Raw genomic sequence first — 19,834 nt, forward strand, 5'->3', positions numbered from 1 at the left:
TTAGAGAAGTCAGATCCATACAAATGAAAAGATCACTTACAAGAGGGCAAACAGTGCGAAGTGAGCATTACAGATCGTAACTCATCTAAGGAATAAGAAAACTGAATTAACTCCACCTGGGAGGTCAGAGCAAAGTGGAATTTGAACTGAGCCTTGCCAATAACAGGATTAAATAGGTTAAGAAAAGAAGGAAGAACTTGTAAAGGGAAAGAAATAATTTAAACAAAGACTTGAAGAATTCATTATCTTAATTCAAATGTAATGGAGCAGAGAGCGGGGTACATAGAGATGAAGTCTGGGATGGTCTGAACCTAATTCTGTAGTTATTTGTATGTGTCAGGTACTGTGCCAGACCCTGCGGATACAAAAATGAAGACTATGGTTCCTACTCTCTAGGAGTTTATGATGCACTGGGAATCAGAGAAGCAGACCATCAATTACAGGACTATGAAGTACTCAGAGGCATACATGGGGCATTACATGAGCACAGAGTAGGAACAGCTAACCAAACTGCAGGGCAAAAGAAAATTATCCCAGAGAAACTATACCAAACTAAGTTTTAAAACTTCAAGAGAAATTGAACAAATGAAATGAAAGAAGAGAGTATGAGGAAAGAAGTGCATTGTGGAGAAGTAGCAATTGCATGTATGACGTACAATTGAGGGGCCCAAACAGCCCCACATGCATGGGTACAGACCGAAGATTAGCAAGACAGGAGGCTAAGGAGAGTGGCAGATCAAAGGGGTTTAGCTTTCCAAGAGACAAAGAGAGGCCACTGGGGCTAAAATGTTTTTCATTTCAGAAAAATCACTCTGGCAACACTGTAGGTGATAAATTGGAGGGAGGTAAGCTAGGGGTCAAAAGACCTGTTACAAGGATATTGTAATAATTCTGGTGAGGGATGATCATGTGCTCACCCAAGCAAAGGAGAAAAAGAAAAAGGTCTAGATTTAAGAAAAAAATTTTAAGATAAAATCAGCATAACATAGTGACTGATTTTGAATATGGGAAATAAGGAAGAGCGATATTGTAGGATATCTTTAATTTTCTGGCTTGAGTCATTTATCAAGACAAAATATAAGTATGGAGCTTATGAAGGAGTACAGAAGAGGGATTCCTTTTCAGGAATATGCAAATTGAGGTGCCCTTGATGCACCATTTGAAGACATTCAATTGGAAATTGGTTTTGTTCATATAGCCAAGGAGTGAAATCCGGGCTAAACATATATATTTGACAGTCAAGAATCAGGTGGTAGTTGGAGCCACATGTATGGATGAGATCCTTCAAGGAATAGGGGTAAAGGTGAAAAGAGAATACAGTCAATGATGGAACTCTTAGAAATGCCTTCCTTCATGGAATGAGTAGATGGAAATCAATCTATTAAGAAAATTAAGAAGTTGACTAAAGAACCAAGTAATTATGGGAAGAAAATAGGTGAGAAGAGAGGAAAGTCCATATCAAATATCACAGAGAAGCTAATTAATAACTTAGAATTAAAATTTTATATTTCGTTTGACATCTGAGAGATCTTTGGCTTTTTGTTAGAACACTTCCTGTGCAGAGAGATTCCAGGAGAGTTAAGGAGTAGATGTGAGGTAATTTAGAAGAGACAGTGAATATAGATGCCTCCTTTAAAAAATCTTGGATATGAGTGAAAGGCAAGAGTTAAGAGTTTGGGGAAGTCATAACATCTACTTTTTTTTTTTAATGTTTATTTATTTTTGAGACAGAGAGATACAGAGCATGAATGGGGGAGGGTCAGAGAGAGAGGGAGACACAGAATCTGAAGCAGGTTCCAGGCTCCGAGCTGTCAGCACAGAGCCCGATGCGGGGCTTGAACTCACAGACCGTGAGATCATGACTTGAGCGAAGTCGGACGCTCAACCGACTGAGCCACCCAGGCGCCCCCATAGCATCTACTTTTAAACATGAGAGGAAAACAGGAAAGTTCATATAATCAGCCTTAAGGAAAGGATTTGTGGAACAAAAAAGACTGAACAAAAGAGAGCAAGGATAATTACTGAAGCAGAGTCTCTCAGGACTTGGAAGGGAAAAATGAGTATAGAGTATAGGTTAAATATTTGCTCTATGGCAGAGAAAGTCAGACGGGACCGCAGATAATTGCATACACCTAGAGATAAGAAGTATAAAATAACAACCTAGAGTGGGTGGGAGATTGAAAAAGGAAAATAAGGATGCCACAGCATGGATAGTGCGTAAAAAACATTATCCCAAGGGAAAGAAGCCAGTAATAAAAGGCACATATTATGTGGTCCTGTTTATATGAAATGTCCAAAATGGGAAAATCTATAGATGTAGAAAGCAGGTTAGTGGTTGCCTAAAGCTGGAGGATTTCTAGAATTAGAGAGTGACAGCCAAAGGATAGAGGTTTCTTTTTGGAGTGAGGAATATGTTCTAAAATTCACTGTGGTGATGGTTGCATAGCTGAATGCACTAGAGACCGCTGAATGGTACACTTTAAATGGATCAATTGTATGGTACATAAATTAGGTCTCAATAAAACTATTGCAAAAATAATTAATAAGAGATGTTATGAGGAATAATTAAGAGTATGTGATGGCTTATAATAGTATAATAATGAATACAATAGCTAATATGTATTGATATAATCAATATAGTGGCTAACACTTACTAATATAAACATAAGAGCTAACATTGTGTTAGTATGGTAAATACATTAGCTAAAATATATTGAGTACCAATTATGTGATAGGCACCAGGTCAGGTAAATATATCATTCTTTTTAATTATCATGATAACTCTGTGAGGTGGGTTCTGTCATCCCATCTGCAGATGAAGAAAACATGAGATGTAACTAAACGAATTGGTGTGAACATCTTGCAATACATACAAATATCAAATCATTATGCTGTACACCTGAAATTAATTTACTGTGATATGTTAATTATATCTCCATTTTTTAAAACGCCATGAGACAGAGAAATTAAATATTGTTTCAACTCACACAGCTGGTAAACAAGAAGCCATATTGTGCCAAAGGCTTTTCTTCTAACAACCAGGTTATACTTTCTGGAATAATATGAAGACATGGACCTTGTCTTTTCACCTTTATATGACAGCTTCAAACACATAAGAACATTCAATAAATATTTGGCAAATGAATTGATGTATAGGTTTCAGATGACAAGGAAGAGGAGGAAGGAAATCTTCTCTCTTACTCAGAGTAACAAAAAGTGGTGATTACAAGAAATAAAAAGAAGGAAGGGATAATTATGGTTCTTATCTACCTACTAAATAAGTATTGTTAAATTATATAAAAGTTTTGCTATTTTATATGAATATCAATCGCAAAGTAAAAGTCAACAGATACTGTTAAAAAAAATTTTATGGATTCCAGAATGAAAGATATTTAGAGAATGTATTGATAAGAAGTTATCTAATTTGTTCCTTCTATTTGACACAGAAATGGGAACTATTTCCCTAGCATAATAACACATTATCCAGTTACATTTTACGGAATATCTTCAAATTAGGAACACAAGCTTTCTTACTTTCTTCTTGGTGACTCATAATCAATAGAGGAAAATGCTGAGCAACAAGTTCATTACTCTAAATAAAATAGGTGATTACCTTGATTCAATTCTATGGACAGACTCCTGTTGCCAGTCAGATGGGACACAGAGCAGGACACATTAGACACCCGGTGGTCCTCCCAGCGGCACGAACTCTGGACGGTCACTGTGTCATTGCCCAGTGGCTCTTCCACAGTGTGACAATCTCCCCCTGGGGTCCAGGAGATCTGCGCCGCTGGCTTCCCTGCAGCTGCCCTACACACGATAGTTCCATTCTCAAGTTGAAACAGGGTCACGTCGGGGGGCACTGCAGAGATGCAGGGGAAAATGCTTCAGTCTTAACACACGGATATGGAATAGAGAGAGACATCTGTTTCAGTCCAAATCTGGTTATCTGACATCCCACAATATACGATGCTCCTTACCTAACACTTTCAGGTGATATCCATGATAGAAATGCCCATGAGTTGTGACCACTTCACACCTGTAATATCCATCATGAGTGATGGCCACTGGATTGATCTGAAGGGCAGGATTCCAATCAGGTCTGGAGTCCCAGGATATTGTCTCGTCACTACAGTTTATGGCCCTGGTCTCATTTGTATCTCTCCTGTAGGCTCTGGTGCAGGCAGGCTTGTCTCTGAGGATTATTTCCCATCTTACTGCTACCAGCACAGCTTTCTGGGTGATCGGAGGGCAAGAGAGCACAGCCTTTGTATCCACAGGTTCAGACAGGCAAGTGTTAGCTGAACACACACACAAAGCAAATGATGAAAGAAAAGGTTGATAAAGAAATCCATGTTAAATTTTCTACAACATATTCCATAAAGTATACTAGAACATGATTTTGCTATGCACAAAATGTATATAACATATTAAAAGTATTCCAAAGATAAACCCATTTTCTGTTATATTGTGTGTTTTTAGATAATCTATATTTATTATATGTGTTAGAAATATTTTAAGGCCTGGGGCCCCTGGTGGCTCAGTCAGCTGAGTGACTCTATTTCAGATCAGGTCAAGAGCTCACAGTTTGTGAGTTTGCACCCCACATCAGGCTCTGCATTGACAGCACAGAGCCTGTTTGGGATTCTCTCTCCCTCTCTCTCTGCCCCTTCCCTGGTCTCTCTCTCACCAAATAAATAAACATAAAAAAAATTAAAGAAATTTTTAAGGGCTTAAATCTGATTCAGAAGTTTTGATATGTATGAAACAAACAAAAAACACAATATAAAATTAATGGACAAAATCATTATATCTAATATTTCGGCCATAGAGACTATTAGGTTTCTCTAATAACTCAAGCTTCTCGGGATAAAAAGTGGAAAAGTTGAGCCAGGAGAAAAATTTTCTCTCCTACGTTTCAGTGCGAGACAATAAATCACTTAATGTCAGAATGAAATGCCTATCCCCAAAGGTGGGAATTCAGACAAACATAAATATAAGAAGCATGTGGTACTTTCACTATAAACAGCATGGCATTCCGGTTGACCAAGCTGCACAGTTTTTGAGTTGTTTTTATTTGGAGACTCACACAGTCATAAAATCAACAAGATCTTCCATCCTTCCTTCCCTTTGAATCACATGTATCCTGCCAAACAGTTCGCCTGTGAACTTAGCTCACAGATTGTGTCTGACTTTCTACCTAATTACGAGGAATAAATGGAGAAGTTCACTCCTGTCCATCTTTTGAAGTAAAAATTAAGCCCTGCAACCTACAAGTATTCTGCAATATATAAGCTCTGGCTCTCCCACAAACCAAAATAATATGTCCATGGCTGGGAGGGGTTTGCTGAGAGCGGATTGGGGGCATCGCTTGGGACGCACCAGTGACTCAGGTGAGTGGCAGGGAGCTCATCACTCTCACATGAGCAAAACCAGCTGTGAGAGGGCAAAGCTGCTACCCAGATGGCGCTTGTGAGTGCTAAACCCTGCGGTTGAAATCTCTCCTCTCCTCTTCTGGTGTCACTTGCTTCTTGCTTGATGGACTCATGCCCTTGCATTTCACAAACAAATCACAATCCCATAACTATGTGAAGCAAGGGGGAGGATTTGAAAGCAGGTCTAAGAGAGCAGTTAAATCCATGACTGAAGTGGCAACCCGCATGCACAGGGAAAATGCACCTTCGCCAAGGTTATAAATAAGCACGAAGGTGGCTGCTTGGAGAGCAGCTAGAGGTGGGTGTGGGTGAACATTCAGGTGCTCAAGGGCAGGATGCTGAAGATGAAACCAGAAAGGGAAAAGGCTGAAGAACACGTTGTGAATTTTCTTTTGTGTTCTCAGGGGTTTGCACTTCTGCTTCTGAACAGTCTAAGGTTTTAATATTTTGCCTGCTATTGAGGCTCAAGATCTCACTCTATTCTTTTAAAGGAAATTACTAGCTAATTAAATAATCATATGCGTTTTAACAGGGGTGCTGTCTCCAGAGAAGTGACTCCCAGGGTGAGGATCCCAAGCACCATGGACAATCTCTGTTCTTTCACCTTCCTCTGCTCTAGGACCCTCCAGCAATCCCCCTTCACCTGTGATGGGACTTCTGTGATTCCTGTCAGTCACCCTTTCTTAATCCTTCTCTTTCTCTATTCACACCTGTTGTGATAATTTGCCAGTGACCAGTCACTCCCCCCACACTCAGTGGGGTTGGCACCTGTCTAACAAATATAATCTCCTCACAGCCCTGTGATCAGCTACCGAGATTTCACCTCCTGCATCACAGGGGAATAGCAGGTGGATTCTCCTATTGGCTCCAGAACCAGCAGTCACCTTCCAGCTTCTCTGCATCCTGTGTCTATGACTCTCCTCCAGGCTCCTCCAGCCCTTCTGCACACAGACCAATCCCTATGAGATTTGGGGCTTTTCCTTTCTGTCTTCACTGCCAGATCTTAGATTACGACCCCATCACCACACACGTGGATTCCTGCAGAAGTCTCCTGACGTCTGTGTCTGTCTCAAATCTCTCCCCTCTTCGGTTCACACCTGACCTTGCAGCAGGTCCAGGATTCTGGGACATGGGTGTGATCCCCTCCATCTAACACCCCTCAGAGACCTCTCCCTGCCCGAAGACAGCACTTACATGTCCTTGTGTTGCCTTTGAAAGCCCTCTTTTGCAGATGGACTCACCTTTGTCATCTTATCACCCCTCAGTCGCCCCCACACTTCACAAAGAAAACACCAAGCACCGCTGCATATCTGGGTCTTTCCTCACATCGTTCCTGCAGACTGGGGTGGCCTACAGACCACTCTTTGTCCATGAAAACGCTCCTCTTCCCCTAAGAGCCATTTCACACGCTGCCCCTGCCGTGAAGCCTTCTCAGAGCCTTGCTGCTTCGCCTTCTCCTCTACACTCCCAGCACACTTGATGTGAGTGCTCATCTCCTCTGTCAATGCCATCTGTGCTGACATCTGGGCTCCCCCGCGAAATGAGCCCCTTAGGGCGCTGTGGGGCTCTAGCTACTCTTGTTTGTCCCCGTGTTCCCCACATGGCCTAGCACAGTGCCTGACAGGGAGAGCTCCATAATCCTCAGATGGAATGTGCACTGCCTGGGGGGAGGAGGCCGGGGTCATTCAGGGTCCCTCACACCTCAGCACTCAGACCATCATACTCTTCAACCAGGCTCAGGATGGCCCCTTGACCAGCCCATCAACCGTGTTGCTAAGGAAGTTCAACACTTTTTCCCTTTAGTTCTGGCCTCTAGAAAAAAATTAAAAAACATATTACCTTCCACAGGAAGTATGAATCTACTCTGTTGTCTGTCCATAAGTGAACTGTTGGTTGAAGCTAGAAAAGGTTGAGAGAAAAGTACATGAAACCAATTTTAGGGACTTAAATGGAGTGCAAGGCACTGTTTATCCATATCTTACATACAACATGACAGAAAATTAGTTAACTGTAACCTAATTCCACAAAAAGCTTTACAAAGAAGAAATTAGAAGTTATCCCATCATTATGTGTAAAAAATAAACCAAATCTCCACTGACAACTCCAAATTCTCCCTCAATGAAATAAATTTCCCATTTTATTTTTACCATAAATGGTAACTCTTTCCTTCTTTCCCTCTTGCCTTCCTTCCTTCACATCATTCCTTCCTTTACATCCTTTCCTTCTTTCCTTCCTTTTTTCTTGCCTTAAGTGAAGTGTGACAAGTATTGAGGGCAACTAATAGGACTGATAAGAATAAGAAATAAGAAATAGGAATAAGAAAACTGCAATGAGCGCCCCCCCCCCCCCATCCCTAGCTAAGGGAACTGTCTGGGGATTAATGCCACCATGACAGACAAAGTTAGTTCAGTATATGAGGGATTTCTCTCATGGGCATTTTGGCCTCTACAGCCCTGAGAACTGCTCCTATTTTAAAGATACAGACTGTTGTCTATGGAAAGTTCAAAGAATTTAGTCGTGATTGATACCTTTAAAGGGTTTTCTTGTATCCTTTGGATTTTACTTCATATGCCCTGTAGAAATTGTTACTTTTAGTGATAAAGTACATAATGTTCATGCTACAAACTGTTATCTTTTTACCATTTCACCGGCTTCTCATTGTAGCCATCTCATGTGGGAATATTAGCAAGTTAGTTCTTAGCAGATATAACTAAATCCATGTCTCGATCGTATGGGATTCTCTTAGAAGAGCCTGGTCTTGCATTAAGTGATGTTTTCGTAACTGATTTGAGAGAAGTTTTCAAGCATTGTGTTGAATGATCTCCCAGTAGGCTGGAGTGTGAAAGAGACCTCTGCTGGGGCTCCTGGGTGGCTCAGTCAGTTGAGCATCTGACTCTCCATTTCAGCTCAGGTCATGATCTCACAGTTCATGAGTTTGAGCCCCACAGCTGGCTCTGCACTGACAGTGTGGAGGCTGCTTGGCATTCTCTTTCTCCCTCGCTCTCTGTCCCTCCTTGCATCTCTCTCTCTGCCTCTTTCTCTCAAAATAAATAAAAAACTTAAAGTAAATTACAAAAAAAACAAGAAAGAAAGAGACCTTCTGGTTAATAAAGGTATTCCAGTGAGTGGAGGTGCATGGAGAAATCTGCCTCTAGAATCAGATACCAAACCCTCCTACAATTGAGCAAAATATTACTCCTTCCAAAGAATGCCCTGAGAAGAAATACCAGTTAATTACCCCTGAAGCTTCTCATACCAAAGATAAAACCCACAAGTTCTAAGGTACTCTTAAGTGTGCAAAATAATTATTTTCAGAAGAGGGAAAAAATACTTGTTTTCACAAATATTCCTGATTATTTTTATGATGTTGGAAATACTTTTTAAGTTTCATTAGTTGTTGATATATGAATCCTTTAGTTTTATTATCTCGACTGGCAGCTAGTTGCCATAGAAGGCTGATTTCATATCAAGTATCACATCTTCACTGAAAATAGAAACCATTCTTACGCAGTCTTCCTTGAAGCTCTGTATACATCAAAGTAGCAAAATAAATGTGTAAAACTTCTGATCAGTGAATAGTCCTGTGATTTCTTTGTTTAATTTCTTTATCTGAAACCAAATTTTTCCTGGAAGTTCAGAAAGGTTATAGTTTTCAGGGCACCCGGTGGCTCAATTGGTTAAGTGTCCAACTTCGGCTCAGGTCATGATCTCACAGTTCATGAATTCGAACCCCACATCAGGCTCTGTGCTGACAGCTCAGAGCCTGGAACTTGCTTTGGATGATGCGTCTGCCTCTCTCTCTGCCCCTCCCCCTCCTCATGCTCTGTCTCTCTATCTCTCAAAAATAAATATACATTAAAAAAAGATTATAAATTCACATTGTTAATGTCAGAGGTCCAATTTAACTCTTTCACAATGTGGTGTGTGTGTGTGTGTGTGTATGTGTGTGTGTGTGTGTGAAGAGAGAGAAATGTGAATTGTGTTCTTTTAAATATATCTATAGTACAAAAGTAACTTAATTACTCATTATGTTAGTCCCTTCTGGCTGCCTTAACATATAATAACCAACATGGTCACATAATACAATAGAAATGTTCCCCCTTATATTTCTGGAAGCCAGAAGTCTGATTCAAGGGGTCAGCAGAGCTGTGTTTCTTCCAACAGCTCTAGGGAAGAATCCTTTCTTGCTTCTTCCAGCTTTCGGGGGCTGCTAGCAATCCTTGGTGTTTGTTGGCTTGTAGATGTATCATTTCAGTCTCTGCCTCCTTCTTCACACTGCCTTCTTCCTATGTCTTTTCTCTTCCCTTCTGAGGACTCTTGTCATGGCTTTAGGGCCCAACTCTCATCCAGGGTGATCTCATCTCAAGAGCTTTAGCTTAGTAACATCTTCAAAGACCCTTTTTCCAAATACAGCCGTACTCACAGGTGCTAACTGGATATTTCTTTGGGGAAGAGGGATGCCATTCAACCTATCATTTTGGGGAGGAGGCACCATCTATGCATTGTCCCCAACCCTTAAATTTATAGTTTATAAAATTATTTTTCTTATTTTACTCTGTAGTTGACCTGAAACTGAATTTTTCTAGAGAGTGAGTAATTGAATTAAATTAGAAAGTATATTTATAAGTCCAGGAATGCATTTTGGAAAGGCTGGAATTATTTTTCGATGAAGTAATATATATAAAAAAATAAAATTTTAAAGTAAAAATAGAAACTAATTGTAATGGCAACTTTGGGAGACAGTAGACCTGGGTGAGGAACACAGAAAATAAATTACTAATATCTGCTAAGACCTAATTTTTTAAATCCATGTTTGAAACATAATAACTTATGTTTTAAAAATTAAATGAAAAAATTTTTGATATGCCATTGGTCCGCTTAGGGATCACATTCTTGACTAATAAAGCATATTCTGTATTAAAGAAGCACAGGAATAATTTTAGAATGAAAAATTTAGGAGCACTCTTAAATAATAAAATAAATATTTATTTAGACAATTTTAGACAATACAGTCTATAAATACCTATAAGACAATTCAAGATCCTAAAACATGAAAATTTTGCCAGCATCAAGCTCATGTCTGGTAGAATTGTCATTAAAGGATGACCATTACCTGCACTGTCATTGTCCTTGCTCATTTTTGGCCTTAATCCATTGTTTGGTGTAACCAGAGTTCTCATTTCTTCATTTATGCATTCTGAAAAGACAAGATGGGGTGATCAGCGGAATACACATTAGTATTTCTGACTTCTACCTAAAATCACACTTTTTTTCACTTTCTTCAGGCCATGTTTGGATTGCAGTTACCAATAAAAACATAAATTATGACAGGCAAGCAAGTCTCAGAATGATTTGCTCCAGGATGAATTTTTGACCTGAACTTCCTACCTGTTTGGCATACCCCTACTTTAGATCCAGAGTGTCTGCACCCTCCTGTCTTTACATTCAAATCAAAGTATTTTTTTAAATTTTGTTTAATGTTTATTTTACTTTCTGAGAGAGACAGGGAGGGAACAAGGGAGGGGCAGAGAGAGAGGGAGACACAAAATCCGAAGCAGGCTCCAGGCTCCGAGCTGTCAGCACAGAGCCTGATGTGGGGCTCGAACTCATGAACCATGAGATCATGATCTGAGCCGAAGTCAGATGCTCAACTGACTCAGCCACCCAGGCACCCTTCCTTGATTTTTTTTGAAAGTTTTGCATTACTAGTGTCTTCACACTTGAAGAAGCTATCACCTCCCCCAGTCTTTACTGACTGCCTTCTTCAGAAAAAGATAGCCACCTGTCAACGAAGCTAGAGATTCTGGGATGTGTCTCAGCCCTTTCCTAAGAAAGCACCTTCTCCATTCCCCAGGCTCATTCTTGAGGTGGAAGTCTTAGGATTCTGTATCTTCTCTCCATACCACAAAACTAGACAGAATTCTGAAGCCCTCCTATTTATTTACAAGAGAGAAGTGGCCTGAAGTGTTTGGGGGTGTGGGCCTCCTTCCAATCCAGCAGAATCAAGTGACTGCTGATATCCATGCACACTATTTACAGAGGTTCCCATCATCTGTGGGAAAGTATGGTGCAGGCCACAGAGAGGGTGATAGGATTCTGTAATGCCAAGACAAGTTGATAGCACTTAGTAGTCAGGGACAATATAGATAATCATAAACAGTATCAAGGCCATAATGACAACCAAAAGGCTCTGACCTGAAGAATTTGTGGCAAAAGCTAAATAAATCTTAATGTTCTTAGGGGTAAAATAAAAGGGAAGCCAAAGACGGTATGGTTTGGCCTATATGACCAGATGAAGGATAAATGAGTGTCTTACATCAGTGTTGCCTCCTAAAACAAAAAAATAGAGTTGTTTAAATAACAAACACTTTATCTCACAGTTCTAGAAGGTGGAAGTCTAAGATAAAGCACTAGCAGGCATGGTGTCCAGTGAAAACCCACTTCCTGACTTGTAGATAGCTGTCTTCTCACTGTATTCACACACGTAGTGGCAGAGAGAGAGAAAAAGAAAAAGCAGGCTCTCTTGGGTCTCTTCTTATAAAGGTACTAATCTGAGAACTCCATCCTCATGACAAAGTTACTTCCCAAAGCCTCTGTCTCCAAATGGCATCCCATTGGAGATTGGGTTTTGACATAGGAGTTTTGGAGGACACTCAGTCCATAGCAGTGAGTAAAGACTCAGGTTATTTGCCATAATGGAAAATCATGGTACTTCACCAGATTTTTGTATTCAAACCAGTTTTCAGACTCAAAGCCACACAATTATGAGCTCACATTTCAAAATTACAAAACGCAGGAAGACTCAAGAAACCATAAAGTCAGATAATATTATTTTCATTAGCTGCCATCTGTTATTCCTAGAGAGAATAAGATTCAGAATCTCATATATTAGAATTATGAAACATAGGGTATAAAAATAAATGTGTTGAGGATGTTTAAAGAAATAAAAAGAAAATTAAAAAAAAAAACAAGAAATATGTGCTTCCCCTATACCTGACTCCCCAGAAAGTAAGTAGGCAGATTAGGAGAATACAACAGAATTCAATTTACTCATTGATTCTCTACTTACCTGATTCTCTTACTCAACCTGGAAAACTATAGTGAAAAACACAAATGTACAGAATACAAAAAAGGGAGAATATCAGAAAGTCCTAAATGACATCTTCTTCCAATATAAGACAGTTTTGTCATGTTAAAAATCTATTCTTTAGTGTAGTTACTTTCATGCATTATCTTAGCTAGATCTCTTGGATAACTTACTGAAGCTTCAACATTAGCATTTGCTTCTTCAGCTTGCACTTTTTTTTTTTTAATCATTTATTGTCAAGTTAGCTCATATACTGTGTAGTCTTCTTGGCTTCAGGAGTAGATTCCAGTGATTCATCACTTACATACAACACCCATTGCTCATCCCAACAAATGCCCTCCTCAGTGCCCATCACCCATTTTCCCCGCCCCCCCAACCCCCAATCCCCATCAACTCTCAGTTTGTTCTCTATATTTCAGAGTCTCTTATGTTTTGCCTCCCTCTCTGTTTGTAACTTATTTTGTCTTCCCTTCCCCTGTGGTCTTCTGTTAAGTTTTTCAAATTCCACACATGAGTGAAAACATATATTTCTCTTTTTCTGACTGACTTACTTCACTCAGCATAATACCTTCCAGTTCCATGCATGTTGCCACAAATGGCATGATTTCATTCGTTTTCATTGCGAAGTAGTATTCCATTGAATATATAAACCACATCTTCTTTATCCATTCATCAGTTGATGGACATTTGGGCTCCTTCCATAATTTGACTATTGTTCATAATGCTGCTATAAACATTGGGGTACACGGGCCCCTACAAATCAGCACTTCTGTAACCTTTGGATAAATTTCTAGTAGTGCTATTACTAGGTCATAGGATAATTCTATTTTTAATTACTGAGGAAAATTTCTCCACACTGTTGTCCAGGGTGTCTGCTCCAATTTTAATTCCCATCAACATTGCAAAAGGGTTCCCCTTTCTCCACATCCTCACCAACATCCATTGTTTCCTCAGTTACTAATTTTAGTCACTCCTACTGGTGTGAGGTGGTATCTCAATGTGGTTTTGATTTGTATTTCCCTAGTGATAAGTGATGTTGAGCATCTTTTCATGTGTCTGTTGGCCATCTGGATGTCTTCTTTGGAAAAGTATCTATTCATGTCTTCTGCCTGTTTCTTTAAGAGATTATTTGTTTTTTAGGTGTGGAGTTTGATAAATTCTTTATAGATTTTGGATCCTAACCCTTTATCTGATATGTCATTTGCAAATATCTTCTCCCATTCTGTTGGTTGCCTTTTAGTTTTGATTGCTTACTTTGGTGTGCAGAAGTATTTTTATCTTGATAAGGTCCCAGTAGTTCATTTTTGCTTTTATTTCCTTTGCCTTCAGAGACACGTCAAGTAAGAAATTGCTGTGGCCGAGGTCAAAGAGGTTTTTGCCTGCTTTCTCCTCTAGGATTTTGATGGCTCCCTGTCTTACATTTAGGTCTTTCATCCATTTTGAGTTTATTTTTGTGTATGGTGTAAGAAAGTGGTCCAGTTTCATTCTTCTGCATGTTGCTGTCCAGTTTTCCCAGCGCCATTTGCTAAAGAGACTTTTTTTCCATTGGATACTCTTTTCTGCTTTGTCAAAGATTAGTTTGTCATATATTTGTGGGTCTATTTCTGGGTTCTCTATTCTATTCCACTGGACTATGTGTCTGTTTTTGTGCCAATACCATACTGTTTTGATGATTACAGTTTTGGGGTACAGGCTAAAGTCCAGGCCTGTGATGTCTCCAGCTTTGGTTTTCTTTTTCAATATTACTTTCACTATTCAGGGTTGGTTATAGTTCCAAATTTTAGGATTTTTTAATTTTAGGATTGTTTTTTATAGCTCTGTGAAGAATGCTGGTGCTATTTTAATTGAGATTGCATTGAATGTGTAGACTGCATTGGGTAGTATCAACATTTTAATAATATTTGTTCTTCCAATCAATGAGTATGGAAGATTTTTCCATTTCTTTGTGTCTTCTTCAGTTTTGTTCATAAGCTTTCTATAGTTTTCAGCATACAGATAATTTACCTTTTAGGCTAGATTTATTTCTATGTATTTTATAGTTCCTGGTGCAGCTGTAAATGGGATCGATTCCTTGATACCTTTTTCTGTTGCTTTATTATTGGTGTATAGAAATGCAACTGATGTCTGTGCACTGATTTTATATCCTGTGACTGCTGATATCATGTATCAGTTCTAGCAGTTTCTTGATGGAGTCTTTCAGGTTTTTCATGTAGACTATCATATTATCTGCAAAAGTGAAGGTTTGACTTCTTTGCCAATTTGGATGATTTTTATTTCATTTTGTTGTCTGGTTGCTGAGGCTAGGACTTCCAACACTATGTTAAACAACAGTGATGAGAGTGGACATTTCTGTTGTGTTCCTGATCTCAGGGGGAGAGCTCTTAGTTTTTCCCCATTGAAGCTGATATTACCTGTGGGCCTTTCATATATGGCTTTTATGATGTTAAGTTATGTTCCTTCTCTCCTGACTCTCTTGAGGGCTTTTATAAAGAAAGGATGCTGTATTTTGTCAAATGCTTTTTCTGCATCTATTGACAGGATCATATGGTTCTTATCCTTTCTTCTATTAATATGATGTATCACGTTGATTGATTTGTGAATAATGAACCAGCCCTGCAGCCCAGGAATGAATCCCACTTGATCATGGTGAATAATTCTTTTAATATACTGTTGAACTCAACTTGCTAGTGTCTTGTTGAGAATTTTTGCATTCCTGTTCATCAGGGATATTGGCATGTGATTCTCCTTTTTAGTGGAGTCTTTGTCTGATTTGGAAATCAAGGTAATGCTGGCTTCATAAAATCAGTCTGGAATCTTTCCTCCCATTTATATTTTTTGGAACAGCTTGAGAAGAATAAATATTAACTCTGCTTTAAATGGCTTCTATAATTCCCCTGGGAAGCCATCTGACCCAGGACTCTTATTTGTTGGGAGAGTTTTGATAACTGATTCAACTTTTTCTGGTTATGGGTCTGTTCAAATTTTCTATTTCTTCCTGTTCGAGTTTTGGTAGTGTGTGGGTCCATTTCTTCCAGATTTTGCAGTTTGTTCTCATATAACTTTTCATAGTATTCACTAATAATTTTTTTTATTTCTGTGGTTTTGGTTTTGATCTCTCCTCTTTCGTTTGAGATTTTATCTATTTGGGTTCTCTCTCTCTCTCTCTCTCTCTCACTTTGAGAAGTCTGGCTAGGGGTTTATCAATTTTATTCTTTCAAAAAACCAGCTCTTAGATTCATTGAACTTTCTACTGTATTTTTGGATTCTATATTGTTTATTTCTGCTCTAATCTTTATCATTCTCTTCTTCTGCTGGTTTTGAGCTTTCTTTGCTGCAGTATTTCTAGTTCCTTTAAGTGTGAGGATAGGTTCTGTATTTGAAACCTTTCTTGCTTCTTGAGATAGACCTGGATTGCAATGTATTTTCCTCTTAGGACTGCATTTGCTGCATCCCAAAGGGTTTGGACTGTTGTGTTTTCATTTTCATTTGCTTCCATATATTTTTAAATTCCTTCTTTAATTTCTTGGTTGACCCATTCATTCTTTAGTAGAATGTTGTTTACCCTCCATGTGTTTGGAGGCTTTCCATTTTTTTTCTTTTAGATGATTTCAAGTTTCATAGCATTGTGATCTGAATATATGCATGGTATGATATAAATCCTTTTATATTTGTTAAGGGCTGTTTTGTGACCCAATATGTGATCTATTTTGGAGAATGTTCCATGTGCACTCTGGATGCACATGGATGCACTCTGGATGAAAAATTCTGAATATATCTGTTATGTCCATCTGGTCCAATGTTTCCTTCAGAGCCATTGTTTCCTTACTGATTTTCTGCCTAGATGATCTGTCTATTGTTGTAAGTGGAGTGTTAAAGTCCCCTACAATCACATTATTGTTATCTATACATTTATTTATGTTTGTGATTAACTGATTTATATATTGCATTCTTCCATGTTTGGGAATGAACATTTATAATTGTTAGCTCTTCTTGATGGATAGGATCCCATAATTATGATATAATGCCCTTCTTCATCTCTTGGTACAGTCTGTTTTAAAATCTAGTTTGTCTGATATAAATATGGCTACTCTGGGTTTCTCTTGACACCCAGCAGCATGATAAATGGTTCTCCAACCCCTCACTTTCAATCTGCAGGTGCCCGCAGGTCTAAAATGAGTCTGTTGTAGGAAGAATATAAATGGGCCTTGTTTTTTATCCATTCTGATACCCTTTGTCTTTTGATTGGGGCATTTAATCCATTTACATTCGGAGTGATTATTGAAAGGTATGGATTTAGTCTCATTGTGTTATATTGAGGACTCATGCTTGTGGTTATGTCCCTGGTCCTTTGTAGTCTTTGTTGCTTTCCACTCACAGAGTCCTCTGTATAATCTCCTGCAAGGCTGATTTTGTGGTCATAAACTCCTTCAGTTTTTATTTGTCTGGGAAAGACTATCTATCCGTCTATTCCGAATGACAGCCTTGCTGGATAAAGGATTCTTGGCTGCATATTTTTCCTATGTAGCATATTGAACATTTCCTGCCACTCCCTTCTGGCCTGCCAAGTTTCAGTGCATAAATTCAGTGCATAAATTCAGTGCAGTTATTACCCTTTTGTATCTACCCTTGTAGGTTAAGGCCCATTTGTCCCTAGATGCTTTCAGAACTCTCTCTTTATCTTTCTATTTTGCCAGTTTTACTATGGTATGTCATGATGTTGACGTGTTTGGGTTGATTTTGAACGGAGTTATCTGTGACTCCTGGAGTTGGATGTTTGCATCCTTCCCCAGATTAGGGAAGTTCTCAGCCATAATTTGTTCAAATAAACCTTCTTCCCCTCTCTCTGTCTTCTTCTTCTGGAATTCTTATGCAACAGATATTGTTTCATCTCATTAAATCACTTAGGTCTCTAATTCTCCCCTCGTAATCAAGTAATGTCCTTTCTCTCCTTTTCTCAGATTCATTTTTTTCCATAATTTTATCTTCCATTTCACCTATTCTCTCCTCTGCTTCTCCCATCCTTGCTATCACTCTATCTAGTTTATTTTGCATCTCATTTACAACGTTTCTTAATTCATCATAACTATTTCTCAGTCCCTGATCTCTGCAGCAATAGATTCTCTGGTGTCTTCTATGCTTTTTTCAAGCCCAGCTCTTAGTCTTATGACTATTATTCTAAATTATTGTTTGGATATATTGTTTATATCTGTTTTGAGCAATTCTCTGGCTGTCATTTCTTCCTGGAATTTCCTTTGAGGAGATTTCTTCCATTTCATCACTTTGGCTGGTTTCTGTCTTTTACATGCTTTTATAGTTTGTTATGTGTCCTACATCTGCAAGCAGTACTATATTAGAAAGAGGCCATACACTGTCCCAAATCTGACACTTCAGGAAGTGTTTTTGGAGTGTGTTGTGTGTACTCTGTTATTGCATATTTGCTTGCTTTATCTCACTGCTCATAGTAGTGGATTAGACCTTCCACCAGATGTGCTTTGATTTGTTCATTGAAGTAACCCTGGAAAAAAGGAAAAATGGTGGGGGGGGGAAGCCTTATCCCATACAAAGAGAGAAATGAGGCGGGAGGCAGATAAAAGACCAGGCAGAGAATCAAACTTAAGGTTTAATAAGGCTTAATCCAGAGAGAAAGAGAGAGGAAAATAACGAAGGAGATACAGAATAAGTATAAAAAGAATAGAGTGAAAATGCCTGACTAAACAAACAACCAGAACAAAGAAAGGGAAACATAGTAAGTATAGTATATAGTACAGTATAGTAAGTAGAGTATAGTAAATATATATATATATATACATATACATATATACATATACATATATATATACATATACATATGCATATACATATATACATATACATATACATATACATATACATATACATATAGTAAGAATAGACCAAAAATCAAAACAGGAACTATGAGCCTGATCCCAAAGGAAAGAGGAAAAGAAAAAAGGGGGGGGGGCATAGAAGGAGAAAGAAGGGGAAAGAGAAGTAAAGAAAAGAGAAAAAAATAATAGAAAAAAACAACTTTTAAAAGCCAGACTAACATACAAAACCACGGGACAGTTGTCTGTTGGTGCCTGGGACCGGTGGCTGTGCTGGTCTGGAGGACAGTCCCTCTGGTTCACTCAGTGTCAGTTCCATCCCAGTAGATAAGCAGTTACCAGGCATGGAGGGGTGGGATTTGATGTAGACAGATCCCACCTCCACTTAGGCCCACTGTCCTGTTCCTTGATGCCCCACCCTGTTGGTGTTGGAGAGAAAATGGTGACACCCCAATCTCTCCTCCCCAGACAGGTGTCTCGAACCATACTGTTCAGGCACCTCTCACAGAGCGGCACTGGTGGCCTGTTCTGCTTCACAATCTCCTGGGCCTCCTAGGCATTCCTCTGGGATCCAAAATCCAAGGTTGTAAAGCGTCCTGCACCACATGGACCCAGACCTGCCGATAAAAGGCCTTTGGCTGGCATCTGAAGGGGTGGCAATAAGCCCTCTTCCCACAGTACTCCAAGGAAGGGGAGTCTTCTCTCCCAGTGCACCCCCAAGATAGTCACCAAGCCCGGGGCTGGCTCCCCCCCACAGCAGGTGCATGCACACAGCAGGCTTCAGTCCAGAGAAAGTCGTGCAACCATGAAAACCCCAATAGTTACTCCTAAGGCTGTTTGCAAACTAGAAACTGGCTCTCTCTGTATTTTTTGTTCCTCATCCGTGGTCCGGAGAGGTTTTTCCCTTGTCTAAATACAATCCCACAGTTCTATAGCGTCTCTTCACTTCCTTTTGTCTCTGCATAGAAGGGCTCTCCTCCCCTCCATGCCTACACTGACAGTTTAACTCTCCCAATTTGCAAATACATACCTCTGTCACACCAAGCTGTCTCTTTCCACCTGTGGAAATCCTTCTGCCACTCCACAGATTGATTTCCTGGGTATTCCAAGTGTTCTGACCTCAATACTGCTGTGTTTGAGGGAGGAGGGAAATTCTGATCCCCCTACTTTTCCTCCATCTTGACTCCTCCCCCTCACTTTGCATTTTTACTATGAAGACAGTTTCTTTCCTTAAACCTCATGAACCAACCTCTGCTAGCTTCCAACTTTTCTTTCACAGCTTCCTCACCTCCTTTAGCCTCCATAGAATCAAGGAGCGTTAGGGCCTTGCTCTGCACTAGGCTTTGACTTCAGGAAATGTTGTAGCTGTGTTGATCTTCTTTCCAGATCACTGAAACTTTCTCCTTATCAGCAATAAGGCTGTTTCACTTCCTTATCATTAGTGTGTTCACTAGAGTAGCACTTTCGTT

At 39.4% G+C, this 19,834-nt stretch overlaps 1 protein-coding gene across 1 annotated transcript in view; it reads right to left on the bottom strand.

The window, feature by feature from the left end:
* The window catches only part of LOC122229468 (cell surface glycoprotein CD200 receptor 1-like), a 29,133-nt gene extending 9,604 nt beyond the window's left edge, over positions 1-19,529 (bottom strand). Inside the window, exons 1-5 of the mRNA XM_042954613.1 lie at positions 19,396-19,529; positions 10,549-10,632; positions 7,275-7,334; positions 3,981-4,301; positions 3,614-3,862 (exon numbers count right to left, since the gene is read on the bottom strand). Coding sequence (XP_042810547.1) covers positions 3,614-3,862; positions 3,981-4,301; positions 7,275-7,334; positions 10,549-10,615 — 697 coding nt within the window. The 5' untranslated portion in view covers positions 10,616-10,632; positions 19,396-19,529. The remainder of the gene's footprint in view (positions 1-3,613; positions 3,863-3,980; positions 4,302-7,274; positions 7,335-10,548; positions 10,633-19,395) is intronic.
* Between the last annotated feature and the right edge of the window lie 305 nt (positions 19,530-19,834).

The sequence above is a fragment of the Panthera leo genome, chromosome C2 (assembly GCF_018350215.1).
Source record: "Panthera leo isolate Ple1 chromosome C2, P.leo_Ple1_pat1.1, whole genome shotgun sequence".
NCBI classification, from domain to species: domain Eukaryota; kingdom Metazoa; phylum Chordata; class Mammalia; order Carnivora; family Felidae; genus Panthera; species Panthera leo.